This window comes from Bubalus kerabau, chromosome 8, assembly GCF_029407905.1.
Source record: "Bubalus kerabau isolate K-KA32 ecotype Philippines breed swamp buffalo chromosome 8, PCC_UOA_SB_1v2, whole genome shotgun sequence".
NCBI lineage: Eukaryota > Metazoa > Chordata > Mammalia > Artiodactyla > Bovidae > Bubalus > Bubalus kerabau.
In genome coordinates this window covers 28734587-28751867 of record NC_073631.1, presented here as the reverse complement: position 1 = coordinate 28751867, position 17281 = coordinate 28734587, and the positions used below count along the sequence as shown (strand labels likewise).

The 17281-nt window shown below is 37.4% G+C and overlaps 1 protein-coding gene across 2 annotated transcripts in view; it reads right to left on the bottom strand.

Annotated features, from left to right (window-relative positions):
- Positions 1 to 17281, bottom strand: part of AHR (aryl hydrocarbon receptor) — a 513500-nt gene that overhangs the window by 16384 nt on the left and 479835 nt on the right. Inside the window, exons 3-4 of one of the 2 annotated variants that reach the window (XM_055589921.1) lie at positions 6093 to 6196; positions 1114 to 1203 (exon numbers count right to left, since the gene is read on the bottom strand). In XM_055589921.1, coding sequence (XP_055445896.1) covers positions 1114 to 1203; positions 6093 to 6196 — 194 coding nt within the window. The remainder of the gene's footprint in view (positions 1 to 1113; positions 1204 to 6092; positions 6197 to 17281) is intronic. The other variant, XM_055589923.1, reaches the window with a different exon arrangement.

Genomic DNA, 17281 nt, shown 5'->3' with positions numbered 1-17281 from the left:
TGTCAGGAGCCAGATTCTACCACTTTAGCTATCTGGACTTGAACCTTCCTATGAACCTTTTCTTCTAACATGAAGTCATCTCTATGCCTTCCATTACACAACTGCCATAGTTATCTTGTGAAATATAGACTGGAGCACACGCATTCCCTTCAACAAAAGTATTCAGTGGCTTCTATAGTGTGTATGACATAATTTAAACTTCAGGCTGTATAACAGTGCAGACAGTGTTATTCAACCATCAGTCTTGGCATCACCTGTTGAGCCTGTTAGAAATAAAATACATGGGCTCCACTATGACATAATGAATCAGATTATATGGGACTGAGGCTCATCAGTTATATGACATTTTATCAAGTTCTTTGGTGATTATTAAGAACATTAGAAATTAAGAACTACTGATATGTAAGAGTAGTGAGCATTCAAGTGTACTTACAAACTGTTCCCAAATCATATTGGATGTCTTCGCCCCTCAAATACACAGAACACCTTATGAATCCATATTCACCATATACTTAGTAACATTAAACCAGACACACTTACCTCCTTCAAGGCCTTTCAGCTTACTGCCTTACAGTATGGCTAGCTTTTATTCTCTGCGTTCCCTCCACAACTGTCCACTCATCTGGACCCCACATTCTCTTCAGATTAAATACCATTTCCTTCAGGAAAACGTTTATAATCCACACAAGTAGGAATTAAAAGGATAAGCCACAGTATTTTGCTTGTACCTTTACATATTACCTCATTCATTTCATAGTTACCACTTGCCCTCCAATTTCCATAACTAATTTGATGGCAAATATTCTCCTGTCTGCCCCCATCCAAACCCCATCTGCTCTTTCTTATACACAAGAATTCCTTATAAATGAAAGAAAAAACACAAAACCCACGAATCACATGTACCTTTAAGGAAATTATAATGCAGTAAAATATTAAAAGCATAAAAATATATTAGCTGCAAACATACACTTTTTTATTCTATAACATATGTATTTCAATTATATTTTTATCTAAAAATTAGATAAATGTGTCCCTAAAGTATAAGATAAATAAAAAGTAGTAAGTTAATTTTCAAAAAAGAATTTTTTAATGACCTAAGGAAACTATATTTACCTGCTGAAACCCCAGGTAATCTTGTATGGTAGAAGAAGCATAGAAAACCAAAGCATCTGTAGTGACAACCAGTACAAAGCCATTTAGTGCCTACAAGGAGAAAAGTTAGAAAATTAGTAATGTGACTAACAATATTATCATCCATTAAGGACTGACTTCAGTTAAGGTTATTATTTTTACTGATGAAAAATCTCTTAAATGGTTAAAATGATTACACCCCAGAAATGCAGAAACACCACACCCCCAGTGGTGAAAAGAATCCATTCTTTTGATTTGGCCAAAGAAAATCTTAGAGCTCATTGAATACTCAATCACAATAACTTGAATAAAATATTGATTTCTTCTTCCTAATGCTCTATAGATTTCATTTTTAATATACTGGACATGTTTTCTAAACATAATTGTACACATATCATTTACTGCACTCTGTCACGCTGTTTTTAAAGAAAGATAGCATGTAAAAATGTTGATTAGAGCCTTAAAAGAAATTTGATAGCAGAAAAATCTGTTTAAAGATAGTTTAAGCACTAACGCAGTTTGAAATTTAGATACTCTCAAAGTATTATAAAACATTGAAAACATTTTTATTTTACAAAAGGAATACAAATGGACTATACATTAGAACTAATATATACATGTAAGACAAGTATATAGCAAATTAAGTTCTATTTAATATAATTACTAATAATATTTAGGTTTAAAGTGATCATATTTTATGGGTGTTATTTCTATCTGTTAACCTATATACTATGCTATTTTTTCCACTTTGCCTCCATTGGGCCAATCATTTTTTATTATCCCGTTTTCTTTCTTTTAGTTTAGAAGTTATGCTCTCTTTTCCTATTCTTTTAGTGGTTGTTTGAGTCCTATGTTAATATCTCTATATGGTAATAAAAGTATTTAGATCACCTTAAGAATTCATTGTGATCACATCTTTTAAATCTCAAGCCCTCATTATTGCCTGCTTGAGTTCAACTCAGTACTTGTTTTTCTTCATGCTATATGCGCTGATTGTTAAACCCTCCTGAGACACTCTTTTCTCTGTAAAGCGAGACATGGGATGGTTTAGTTTAAGAACCACATAGTTTGAGTCAGAATTTGGACTAGATTCTTCTCTTACTAACAGTGTGGTTTTGTTATTTACCCGTTCGAGCTTTAGTGTCCCTGACTGAAAAACAGGCTCTTCATCAGGTGGATAGGATGACTGTGTCTCAGCTACCGCAGCGCCTGGTATAGAGCTGGCGCTCAGCTCATGTGAGGCACCATTGTTATAACAGGCAGCTGTGGAAGTGAGCACATCAGGTAGTACCAGATCCTGCTGTGTGAACTACAGGGACACATAAATGATAGCAAGTAGTCTGCTCAGCACTTAATAAAATGTTACACACCGGACAGGACACGTGCTCAGTACTGAGATTCACAAATGAACAAGCCGTCGCCCCTGTGCGTATGATGCCCACACACTAGTAAATACCCTCGCTGTCAGACAGGGTGAAAGAAACACAGTGACTGCCTTCCGTTTCACTCCAATCCCTTTCACCTTCAGGATCCCTGGTCTATATTATACTTCTGAGAGCAAACAGCACCTACTCTTTAACAATCACTTTTCTAAATGGTTTCCATGTATTCAAGTAACTCTTAATTCCCGCAGCAATCCACAGAAGTAGGTGTCGCAGTCCAGTTTGTAAATCGAGGACACGGAAGTGAAGAGCCGAGAACAAGCTGAACCACAAGGGAGAGGCTGGCTCTAAAGTTTGCCCACTTAGCATCGTACGTCGTATCATGATCTGCTACCTTTAAGTGTTACTAATCACCAACTGTTGCATGGCTGTAACTCACAATCACAACTGGGATCTGAGATCCTTGACTTCACATATTATGCCTTATCATGCCTGGCAATTTCCCCAGGATGAAGAATGGCAATGGCACCCACCAAGAACTAAAGTGTCTAATGACTGAAGGTGAAGTCGCTCAGTCGTGTCCGACTCTTTGCGACCCCATGGACTGTAGCCTACCAGGCTTCTCCGTCCATGGGATTCTCTAGGCAAGAATACTGGAGTGGGTTACCATTTCCTTCTCCAGGGGATCTTCATGACCCAGGGATCGAACCTGGGTCTCCCGCATTGGAGGCAGACGCTTTAACCTCTGAGCCACCAGGGACCCCTCAAATTGAGCATTCTTAAGTTTTACTTGGTTGTAGTAGGGTTATGTCCATTACTGCATTTTTTTTGTTTGTTTTGAAAATATCTTCCTTCCAGACAACAGTATCCATTGATCATATGCATATTATTTTAGAGAATATCATGTTTTCTGAAGAGTGGAAGAAATTTAGTTCTTTCCAATAAGCTCATTAGTGTATTCCAGGAGACACGAAGAGAATTTAGGGTATGCCAGTAACTTTTAGACAAATGTTAACTGTCAGAAATAAACCAAAAAGCCTCTTAAAAATATATATGTACATATATATATATATAATGATCTGAAATACCATGTGGAATGAAGTTATACTGAATTACTATCTTAGCAAGTTAAAAGAAGGAATAAATTTGGTAATTACATACTAACAAGATTATTATTATTAGTCTCAGTCACAACTATCTGAAAATCAGGTTGAGCTACACTTACTATTTAATAAGAGAAATGAATTGCAATTAATACTGTTATTTATAATTTGAACTGTTATTTCAAAAATGAAGCTGTAGATTTTAATAAGCACAATATTAGGTATCACCAGACAGAACATATATAATGAAAAGATACAAAAGTTACTTATTGTTTTATTTTCATTCCTTGTAAGACAGTAATAAATTTAATCAAGAAAATAAATATTTTAAACTTTTGTTAAATATTTAAAAATATTTTCTTCATGTGCCTCCTTTGTTAAAACCAAAGGCAAAGACTCACCAAAGTTATAAGCCAAATAGTGTGGTGTACCTCTGGACATATCCTCTTTGGTAACTAGTTGATAACCACACATTATGGTAACTGTACATAATGAAATATCCCATCTTCACATGTCTACTATGCTTTTGGTCATCTACTTCATATGGCATAACAAGTATTGTCCTAAGTAAGGGCTTCCCAGATTGTGGTAGTGCTAAAGAACCCACCTGCCAACGCAGGAGACCTAACGGACAGGGATTCGAACCCTGGGAAGATCCCCTGGAGGAAGAAATGGCAACACACTCCAGTATTCTTGCCTGGAAAATCCCATGGACAGAGGAGCATGGGCGGGCTACAGTCCACGGGGTCGGAAAGAGTCAGACACGGCTGAAGTGACTTAGCACGTCCTAAGCAAATTGTACAGTGTGTGATGCCTCCTGCTGGAGAATAATCTACAAATGGCATAAAACAGAATTAATGATGGACTATTCATTTTAAATATTTAAATGCTTCCAATTTTTAGAAAATTAAAAAGTGAACACCAGCTTGCAGCAGTATATTTTTATTCTGGGCCCTTGACATAGGATATGTTGACAATCTGTCTAAATGTTTTAGGGGGAAAATAAAAATCACTGCCCCATAATTTAAGCCAGTTTAAGATAAGAAGTGTGAAGCATGCCACATTTGTCTATTTTCACTTGAGATAAAGAACTTCCTTATTACTTTACTATATAAACCGAGATGTATTTAATCACATTGTGTGTGTGTGTCTGTGTGTGTGGTGTGTGTGAGCGCGCACATGCTCAGTTGTGTCCAGCTCTTTGTGACCCCCATGGACTGTAGCCTGCCAGGCTCCTCTGTCTATAAGATTTCCGAGGGCAGGAATACTAGAGTGGGTTGCCATTTCCTTCTCTAGAGGATCATCCCAACCCAGGGATCAATCTGGCATCTCCTGTGTCTCCTGCAATGGCAGGCAGATTCTCTACCACTGTACAACCTGGGAAGCCCGCTATGTTTAATCATATTAAGCAGCAATTATTAGAATGCTTTCCTGTGACCTAAGGGGTCTTTGTGTTTCAGCTAATATATCAATACATAGAAATCCTCAGCCAGAGGCAGGAGGATGACTCATGGTTGAATATATTTAACTGTTTTCTAACATAATGGAAGCAAAAGTTAATTTTCCCTATCAGGGATTTGAGCACAATTATAAAATTATAATTTGTTATATACAATTTTATAAATTATAATAAAATGTTATAAATTGTCAGATTACACTTAACCATTTACTGAATGGAGTTACTGAAACTTACAGCTACTTTTTAATCACAGTTGCAAATTAAGTTCACATCTCAGTTCACTGGGAAGAATTAGAAATCATTATGTAGAATTAAAAACTCTGTAGAATTAAAAATCTGTAATATAGTACAGATTACAGCACACATCTTTTTGAGTTTCTTCTCTTTAATATTTTTAAATTGAAGTATAGTTATATATACATTCTTTATAGCATACATCTTCATTCTTTAACAGAATAAATATCTGATAATTTAACTGACAAGCGAGCATTTTATCGGCTACAAGAGAAATAAAAATAGGAAAAGATTTAAAATACTTTCACAGACAAACCTACCAGAAACTCTCAGAGTTCTAATGCATGACAATAGGGCTGATAGAAGCTAAAATAAAAATCCATAGCATGTTGGTAAGCCATACACAGCTGCTAAAAGAAAATATAGTTACAAAAACACATTGTTCAGGTTAAGAACAATTTCGAACTATTAAATAAAATTATTTTAATGGCGCTATATTCCTAAAAACATATACCTAAAACCACTATCTTAATGAGAACCTTCAAAATGATCTAGAATTTCTTGCTATTTAAAGAAATGCAACAGGGAAAGTGATAGCTGGACTTCTAGTACTTCATAAAATTCCATTTATTCATGTACTAGCATTATACCACTACTGTAGTTCAGATGAAATTGCTATGAATCACTGAGTCCTAGAGAAATGAGGGACAGTTAAAAGACTGTTAACTAATTTTCCATTTATAATGGTTCTAATGAAAGAGAACTATATCTACTACAATTTACCTGTAGTAAGAATTCTCCTTCCTGCAAGTTGAGGCCTTCTCTGAATTTGGTTCGACAGTTCTCCTGGACTCCGTTTCTGTCAGCTGGGGAGGACTTTAATGCAACTAGGGAAAAAAGAGGGAAAAACAAGGATACAGTAGTTAGTTTTTAAAATAAGCCACAATAACAAACGGAAATGATATAATTTAGACTTTTAAAAATCAGGCATCAGGACTTCACTGGTGGTTCAGTGGTTAAGACTTCACCTTCCAATGAAGGGGTGCAGGTTCGATCCCTTGTTGTGAAGCTAAGATCCCACAAGCTTCCTGGGCCAAAAGGCCAGACGTAAACAATAGAAGCAACATTGTAACAAATTCAATAAAGACTTTTAAAATGGTCCAATAAACTTAAAAAAAAAATCAGGCATCATCCTGGCAACTAAAAATTGGCACTTACCAAGAACAGTGCCAATGAATGAACTACAAAGGCATTTGCCATCTGCCTCTACAGGAGATTGAACCCTGCTGCTATAGCTGTTGACCTTCAACAACCCCTGAGGGAGTTCAGGGTGGAGGGAGGCACTCTGTGCTCCAGGGAATCTGGTAGGACAGGTCTCTAGATAGTTGGATGTTTTTAGGAACAGATTTTATGATCTCAATCCTTGCATCTCCTCATATGTACAGAAGCCCTAAATCCCTTCATGATGACATCAGATCCTCATAACTAACAAAAAACCTTTTGTAAAATGAGTGCTTTGTGGTATCGAACTCCTCCTTCTCCAGAGCCTTATATATTGACTTTCCCCCAAGGCCGCTTTGGAGAAGTCTCTCAGAGCTATCTGAGATGCTGCCTCCCGGGCTGCAGTCCTCCTTTTGTCCCAAATAAAACTTAACTCGCCACTCAAAAAAAAAATAAATAAAATAAAATAAGCAATTTCAAAGAGCTCTAAGAAAAAAAAACACCTATGTACACCAACAAAAAGAGACAATTTGAAAAATCGGTATCTACTGGCACTGCAATGACTAAGTAAATAATCCTTTGCCAATGGGTGGTTTCTAATGTCAGCTGACAGATTCTTACAGACAATTTTTGATGAGTTCACTATATGATTTTTGGCATATTACTTAAGAAGTTTCAAGTAAACTGTTTCCTAGGTGGCACGACTGGTAAAGAATCTTTCCTGCCAATGCAGAAGACCCAGGTTTGACCCCTGGGTTGGGAAGATGCTCTGGAGAAGGAAATGGCAACCCACTCCAGTATTCTTGGAAAAGCCCATGGACAGAGGAGCCGAGTGGGCTATCGTCCCTGGGGTCACAAAGAGTTGGACACGACTGAGCACACATTATTATTATTCAAAGAACTGCATGACATCGCTATAACACTCCTCTGGTTCTCATCTATTTAGAATAATAAGGTTCCTCACAACCTAATCTATAAAAAAAATTAATCTCTCTATATATTCATCTAACTTCTGTGAACCAGGGGCAGTAAGAGAAAAAATCAATCAAACACCTTATTAAAGAGATATATGTCCATCAAAGTTAGGAGCCTTTAGTTTTAGGGTAAAAAAACTCTTAGTATTGTTATTAACTTCATACGAAATTTATAAATCAAGTCATGGAGAATTAACATCTTTATGATGTTGAATCAGTCTGTCCAAGAACATGCATGTTTCTCCATTTGTTCAAGTCTCTGTTTTTTGTCCCACTAGAATGCTTTAAAGTGGTCCTCAAAAAAAGATGTATTTTTATGTCTGTTCCTAGGTGTTACACCTTGTAACGTGGCTTCTCTTTCATTAAGTGAAGTGAAATCACTCAGTTGTGTTTGACTCTTTGCAATCCCATGGACTGTAGCCTACCAGGCACCTCCATCCATGGGATTTTCCAGACAGGAGTACTAGCTTGTGGACTGCATATGTGAAGGAGAGGTGGATAGGATGGTGAGATACTTACAGTAGGAGATACCATGCTCTCAAGCAGCATGTATCACCACCTTCCCATCTCTCTCCTGTGTGTTTATGTGTGTGTGTGTGTGTACACATTTAGTCTGGGGGAGAGCATAGCTGAACAAAAATAATAACAGCCACCATTTACTTATTCAGCGTTTTCCTGAGCACTGTCAAATATTCTCTCCGTTAAAAACATGTGGACATTGGTATCACAGAGAATTGAGTTCAAATCTCAGCTCTGCCATTTCCTAAATGTGGGAGCTTTCTGAGCCTGTCTCCTGGTATGTAAAATGGTAATTGAGAAAACAAGAAATTACCCTGCAGGAGCTCTTATAAAAAATAATCCAAATATATGTGAAATTTCCAGCACAGAGGAACTCAATATTACTTCAGTAAATGGTAGCTTTAATTATTAGCAGTATTTCCCAGAGCTTACAGATTTCCCTGTTGTAAAGTATGGACTTTTAGACACTATTACAGTACCTTTCTATTTTACTGATCTTTTTGTAACCTGTGATATTTGAATAAGAGAAGCCATTAAGCAAAACAAACCTTGACATTCTTTTTAAGATCTCTTACTTCATTAAATTTTTATGTGCTAAGGATAATTGGGCTCAGTGATAAACTAGAGATTTATTAATAACCAAATTTCCTCTCAGTTTGAGACAAGTGTTCCACATAAAACATTTTCATGTTTGAAGTGTATTTTCTGGTAAATCACCAATGTATGTGTCACATTTCAACCTTATGCCAAGTTCTGGCCTTTGCAGAACTTTTAAAACATGTCTCTGAAAGAAGAGGCCAAAACACTGGCCTCTGAATGTAACAGTTCCAAAAGGCCACAGAACAGATTTCCTTAGGCCAAAAAGCAGTTTGAGGTAAACTAACTGATCTAACAGTTCGCCAAGACCAAAGGAAAAGGCTCAATCTCTTCTCACCGAAAGGTAAAGGACAGAAAGGTTTTTCTCCCCTTTATATCCTGTTTCTTCCCTTTACATCCTGTAAGTTCTCCTGTTTGCTTTCTAGCGGCTGCACTTGCTGGAATCCATTAAAGCCTCACAATGTCAGGGTTAACTACACTCTCCTACTTTTCCAAAAGCTCCAGCATGAAGGAGAGGAGCACTGACAGGCAAGAATACCGGAGTGGGTTGCCATTCCCTTCTCCAGGGGATCTTCCTGACCCAGGAATAGAACCCAGGTCTCCCACACTGCAGACAGATTCTTTATGGTCTGAGCCACCAGGGAAGCCCAGTATATACACTACCATGTGTAAATAGCTAGCTTCTGGGAAGCTGCCGTACAGCACATGGAGCTCATCAGTGGCTCTGGGATGACCTGGAGGGGTGGGATGGGGGTGAGGTGGGAGGGAGGCTCAAAAGAGAGGGTGCGTATCTATACTTATGGCTGATTCACTTTGTTGTACAGCAGAAACTAGCACCACATTGTAAAGCAATTATACTCCAATAATGCAATACAATAAAAGGCAGAAAAGTTATACCAAATATTGATAAGATTTGTTATTAAGAAAACAAAATCCAAACCCTGATATTATGAAAGAAGCAAAGTCATCCTAAAAATAGATATGAATAGTGTCAAATTTAAATGTCTAAATTTTATCAGGAATCTTTTAAAATTAACTTTCAATCAAAAGAATCTATGTCAGTTCCCACTAGTGTTACTGGACCACTGAGAAGCTGAATAAGAAATGAAAGAGGCCATTCATCTCAGTAACTTATTTGTTTCTGGTCTTGTATGGGAGATACCAGCCAATGTAATTAGACATTAGACAGACTCTGCCTTTAAGTAGGGCATATAAGCTATGGAAATAAAAAACTAGAAAAGAATGCCCAAAATATTAAGTACCAGCATGGAATTTAATTAAAATATTAGAGAAACTTGAAAGAGACAAAGTATAAACTCTCTCTAAACAACAATACTTACAATTCTAACTGTTGGAGGGACAATACTTAATAGGCATAACTACTGCTTAAGTAGGAAAAGTGATGAGTGCATTTTGGAGAAGGATCACTAGGGCTCTTCCAAAGACAAGCAAACAAGTACTTCTGTTGCTCTCATGTTTAAGGCTAATAATCACTTAAGAATTTAAGTAAATATTGTGCAAAGATCAGTCCAGGAAGGGTACACTCCCTTCCCATTCTCACCTAAAAAAATACTAATATGACTTTTTAGAAAACTCAGATCCTAAAGACTTGTCCCAAATTATGTAATTACTGCCCTTCCATGAATCTGTCCTCTATTTCTTGATTTCATACCTACCACCTCTGCCTTCTAGAAGATGTATTAATTAATAATACTCACTTTCACATGTGCATTTCTTGCCTTGATTAGAAAGCAACAGAAGAGTAAGAAGCAGATGTGGGGAGATGACCTTCCTACCATCTGAGTGCCCTTCAATAATTGCCTTAGTAATAATGTGTGATACTCAGAGCTCGCACTCTATGCCAAGCCATTTCCAGGTATTACATCTTATTTAATCTTCACAAGAGTTCTATGAGACTGGCCTTATTGTCCTTTCAGTAGATTAGGAAACTGAGACTTAAAGAGGTTAAGAAACTTGCCCAAGGTTATACCTTGAAATGGTAAAGCCTAGATAAGAACCCAGGTAGCTAGACCCCAATAGCATGAGCTATTACCAACCACCTACCAGACTCCTCCCCCATGCTAACCACCTGTCATCTGTCCTTTCCTCATCTTTAAATCAGGACAGTGATACCTCTGGAGACAGATTCTTATGAGGGCTAAAATAGCATGCAGAGTACTTGGGTAATGCCTGACTCTATAACTGACAGTCAAGTACAGAGAGAATAGGCTGTGCACTGAGTTTATACACCCTCAAACCATGACGGCAGCTGACACTAAAAGTTACACACCAGGGATAACTGAGTGTTTTCTCATCTCTAACCAGGGAGCATTAATGAGTGTCTGACAGGACTGCTATGATGACTACAAACATAAATTTGAAGGTATTTCAAACTTATAAATTGTTATAAAAATTACATGCATAATCAGATGGAGAAGACACTTTAATCATCACACCCCTGGAATTAAATACATGGCAGTTTACAGAAACAAAATATACTATCTGAAAACAAGTCATGAGTCCATTCTGCGATTGGGAAATCTCTGCCCTACTGCACAGACCTTGTTAAAACCCTTCCCTCATCTGTAGGAACAGCACATCTTCCAAAGTCTGCTGTAAGGCTCTGACTTTGAGCATTCAGTGGGATATTAAGGTTATAGCCCATCACAATATTTCAACTATTTCCTCTGAGAGATCAATGAAACAGCTGTATAAGAATTTAATTGATAATAGAATTGAGAGTGTAAATATGTCACAGCATTATCAGATTGTAAGATTTTAATTATTACCAACTGATTCAAGTCTTTTCTCCATATTCAAGTCTTATTCCCACATGCATTCAACTGTATCCATGTTTCTTAACATGGCACTTTCTTTCCTTACATAGCAAAGCGGAGATTTCCATTTCTCCCTACAAGCCAAATATTTCCTCTTCCTAAACATGCTCTGAACTGTTCAAGAGAGAAATTCATGGGGAACAAATATTGGCATGTAGTAAACTATACTTTGTATTTTGTTACTGTAGTTGGCATTTAAACAGAAGGATGTCATGATAAATGCCTTGCCAGGAAAAAGCATAAGTCTTTTTAATCTCTGTTGATATAAATTCAATTTCTTTTACAATAATATTTATCACCCCCTTTATTACCTCTGGCAGTAAAAGTTTAAGTTCTATTCCTACATTCATATAAGCATGTAAGAGAGCAAAAGTATCACCAAAATTTAAAAAGGGCTAAATAATGCTGCTAAGTCACTTCAGTCGTGTCTGACTCTGTGTGACCCCATAGACGGCAGCCCACCAGGCTCCCCCATCCCTGGGATTCTCCAGGCAAGAACACTGGAGTGGGTTGCCATTTCCTTCTCCAATGCATGAAAGTGAAAAGGGAAAGTGAAGTCTCTCAGTCGTGTCTGACCCTCAGCGACTCAATGGACTGCAGCTTTCCAGGCTCCTCCGTCCATGGGATTTTCCAGCCAAGAGTACTGGAGTGGGGTGCCATTGCCTTCTCCGCTCAATAATGCAGTATGTATTGAATATAAGGGCTTCCCTGGTGGCTCAGAGGTTAAAGCGTCTGCCTCCAATGAGGGAGACCCGGGTTCGATCCCTAGGTTGGGAAGATCCCCTGGAGAAGGAAATGGTAACCCACTCCAGTATTCTTGCCTGGAGAATCCCATGGATGGAGAAGCCTGGTAGGCTACAGTCCACGGGGTCGCAAAGAGTTGGACACGACTGAGTGACTTCACTATACTATACTATACTACTGAATATAAAAAATACTATATTACTTAATACTACATCCCCCAATTGAGTATGGATGAGTATTTACAAATAATTTCCAATCATATATAAGTGGGAGTTTATGGGAGTTTATATATGGGAGTTTCTTCTAGATCCTTTGAGCTAATAAGATATTTCGCTTCAGTTGAAGTTTGCTTTTTGGTAAAGGAAGTATTGCCCTTTTGTGTGAAAGAAGAACTGAAATTAAAAAAAAAAAACCCATGTTATATTCTAGGAGAATATATACATATTATATTTTCCTAAGTCTCTAGGAGACAAAGATGTATATAGTTCAGTGGTTTCTGATGATAGTCACAGATTATTTTTTCTGCCTGGAAGTTGCTACTCACCAAGGCAGAATAAAAGTAAATTTGGTTTTTAAAAATGCAAATGTTAGTTTATAATGAGTGAATGTAGGCTAAAGTGGTGGTTACTGTCTTTTTTTAGCAAATCTAAAAAAAAAAAAAAAAAAAAAAACCATCATTCTAAAGTTGAAAAAGTCCTTAAAGTTAGATCAAGTGGAAATTATCTAACTTACTCTCCATCAAGTGGAAACTGACTTTGATAGATATTACTCAAAAATTTTCAGTTTTACATTTTAGTTATATGTAATTCTACTGTAACTACATGTTAGGCCTCTGAATTAATGAAACCAACTAGAGCAATTAATTTACCTTTTCAGTGGGAACTGAGTTGCATTTGACTTTCCATGTAAACAGTGAAATTAAAACTACATTCTAAGTAGGAGAATTTAATCAACCACAGCAATGATTCTCAAACTTTCTCAGACATCAGAATCATCTGGAAGACTATTAAAACACATTGCGGGACCCCAGCCTCTAGAATTCTGATTCACCAGGCCTGGTATGGGGCCCCTCAGTCTGCTTCATTAACAAGTTCCCAAGAAATGCTGAAGAGAAGGTACCACTGCTCCAAGTGACTCAGAAAATCAAGATTGAGGAAGTTAACTCACAATGTTATGGATCTCATTCCCTCAAATCCTCTAAAATTATCATTCATCTGCTTAAAGAGTTCATTGTTAACATGAATGTCTTCAGGAAGGAATTCTCATCTCAATTTTATAAAGAAGAAAGTAGAACCACAGAATTGACGACTGAAACACAGGGCAGTAACAAAAAATTGTATATGTACAGCTGACCTGTGAACAACATGGGGTTTGATCTGGGCAGGTCCACATATATATGGGTTTTTCCCAGTAAATAACAACACTACATGATCCATGATGGGCTGAATCCACAGATGCAGAGCTTTGGCTAGAGAGGAACCATGGATGGGACTGACTATAAAGTTTCATGCCTATTTTTGACTAATCTTCATGTTGTGCAAGGACCAACTATAAACAATTTTAATTTCAGAATCTGGTTCACAAAGATCTTACTATTTAGGATAAATCCACTACAAACTTACATCAGGCAGGCAAGCAAGCATTCATACTGTCCATGCTGAGAATATGAAAACTCTGTGGAACAGTGAGGATATAGGTCTAATCTAAAGCCACACGGTTAGGTAACTGAAGCACCTCCAAGTCCCCTTCCTGCTGGTGTTCTCCTTATGCAACAATCTCCCTCTACTGGGCCAGGACAAACAGAGGGGAGCTACCTCTGTGACACAGAGACTGGACACTATCAAAAACAGTCCAGTGGACAACAGATATTCTGTAAAACTGACCCTAAAAGCCCTCTCACACCATGCAGGCAAACTTAAGGCTGAATGAAGAGAAAGTGGCTTGGTCATGTCCAACTCTTTGCCACCCCATGGACTGCAACCTGCCAGGCTCTTCCGTCCATGGGATTCTCCAGGCAAAAATGCTCAAGTGGGTAGCCATTCTCTTCTCCTGGGGATCTTCCAGACCCAGGGTCTGAACCCAGGTCTCCCCCTTTGCAAGCAGATTCTTTACCATCTGAGCTACCAGGGAAGCCCAATTTTAGGCTAAAAGAATTCCATACAGACAACTTTAGGTTCCAGTTGATCCAATTTTACTGTCTCTCCTCTCAACCTCCCACTGCAGGCACCTGGATGGCTTAAATGTTTTCTATGGACAACCAAGAACCAGAAATTACTTCCTCTAGTATTATTATTTTTCTGTGGACTTTAATTTCATTTTAGTTTATACTTTCAGGTATAATTTTCTCCTTGACCCTCTAAGAACTTGAAACACCAAATGAGGTCATCTTTGAGCAAACATCACCATAATGATGTTTGCGGAAACTGTATCACAATTTCATGTCACACATACACACATATGTGCTTTCCTCTCTCTGTGCCCACTCCTAAAACATTTTATCTTTGGTATTTTTCCTCTTAGTCTATAGGCTTTCCCCAGGAATATTTTATTCATTTTCATGGTTTAAAACACTATTCCAATGACACTATGATGACTCCTAAATTTAAATCTCCAGCTATGAACAAATAAATGAATTTGAACAACAGATTAAAAATGATTGATCACCCCATGCACCTATGGTCAATTAATCTATGACAAAGGGGGCAAGACTACACAATGGTGGAAAGACAGTCTCTTCAACAAATGGTGCTGGGAAAGCCGGACAGCTACCTATAAAAAAAATGAAATCAGATCATTCTTTAATACCATACACAAAAAATAAGCTTAAAATGGATTAAAGACTTAAATGAGAGACTGGATACTATATAACTATAAAACACAGGCAGAACACTCTGTGACATAAGTCATAGCAAGATATTTTTGATCTGCCTCCTTATTCTAGGAAATAAAACCAAAAATAAACGGGACCAAATTAAACTCAAAAACTTTTGCACAGCAAAGGAAACCACAAACAAAATGAAAAGACAATCCACAAATTGGGAGAAAATATTTGCAAATGACGTGACTGACAAGGGATTAGTTTCCAAAATGTACAAATAGCACATGAAGCTTAATACCATAAAAACAAATAATCCAATCAAAAAATGGGCAGAAGACTTAAATAGACATTTCTCCAAAGAAGACATAAAGACAGCCAAGAGGCACATGAAAAGACATTCAACATCACTAATAATGAAATGCAAATGAGGTATCATCTCACACCAGTCAAAATGGACACATGCACCCTAATGTTCATTGCAGCACTGTTTGCAAGAGCAGCCTAAATGTCATCAACAGAGAAATGGGTAAAGAAGATGTATATACATATATATATGCAATGGAATATTACTCAACCATTAAAAAGAATGAAATAATGCTGTTTGCAATAACATGGATGGACCCAGAGATTCTCATACTGAGTGAAGTAAGTCAGACAGAGAAAGAGAAATATATGATATCCATTATATGTGGAATCTAAAAAGAAATGATACAAATTAACTTATTTACAAAAATAGAAACAGACTTACAGACTTAAGAAATAGAACTTATGGTTACAGGGGGCGGGGGAATAGTTAGGGAGTCTGGGATTGATATGTACACACTGCTATATTTAAAGTGGATAACCAGCAAGGCCCTACTGTATAGCACAGGGAACTCTGCTCAATGTTACCTGGCAGCCTAGATGGGAGAGGAATTTGAGGAAGAATGGATACATGTATATGTATCACCGAGCCCCTTCACTGTTCACCTGAGCTATCACTATACTCCAATATAAATCTACTATATTAATCAACTATATAAATCAACAGTATTAATCAACTATACTCCAATATAGAATAAAAAGTTTTAAAAAGGATACCACACACACAAAAAGTTGATCAAAAAGTCAAAAAGCCATAAGAGCATTAAAAAATAATACATATATATAATTACTGAATAAAAATGATTAGTGGTAGTGTTACTGTGTCTCATTACAGACCCTCAAGGGATTAATTTTACATTATATGTGAAAATAGTTTTTAAAACACTACAAACAGGGCAGATGTATATTTCCATTAACCAACAGTGAAGTCTCACGAAACGCCTCACAAAGTCTCTCAAACTAAAATTAAACTAAAGACATTTACAACCTGTACTGGGGGTGGGGGTGGTGGAGGAAAGAGAAAACTACAAAAGTTGGGCTGGCTTTAATATTTCCCCAGTGGTAATCTTCCTTTAAAAAGAAAGCTAAGCCCATAAATTTATAACCAACTGGAACTGCTCATGGCCAAGCAAGTAAGGATCAAGGATCCTAGAGTCATATAACACTAGGAAATGATCAAAGAGAAAACCCATTAAAGCAGTAAATTTATAAGAGACAAGAAAGAAGCAAAACATATTATAAAGACCATAATGAGCGCAGGTTCTGATATGCATGTCACTGTGTTTTTAAAGAATACTTGCCAAAGCAAAGAAAAACACTCTACATAAAAGTATCCTATATAAAACATCATAAAATAATTTTGTCATTTTACTTATTTATTCAAAGAATTTAAGGGTTTCCCTGGTAGCTCAGTCAGTCAAGAATCTGCCAGCAATGCAGGAGACTTGGGTTTGATCCTTGCGTTGGGAAGATCCCGGGGAGAAAGAAACGGCAGCCTGCTCCACTATTCTTGCCTGGAAAATCCCATGAACAGAGGAGCCTGGCAGCCTGCAGTCCGTAGGATCACAAGACTTGAACATAACTTAGCGACTAAGCCACCACCCATAGAATTCAATGCCTCTTTTGCTGTAAGTTAGACTATACATGGAAAAGAGACATTAAATTCCTGACCCATATAGATCATATTATTAAATATAAGAGCCAGGACTTGAACGTACTATTGCTGCTGCTGCTGCTAAGTCACTTCAGTCATGTCCAACTCTGTGCGACCCCATAGACGGCAGCCCACCAGGCTCCCCCGTCCCTGGGATTCTCCAGGCAAGAACACTGGAGTGGGTTGCCATTTCCTTCTCCAATGCATGAAGGTGAAAAGTGAAAGTGAAGTCACTCAGTCGTGTC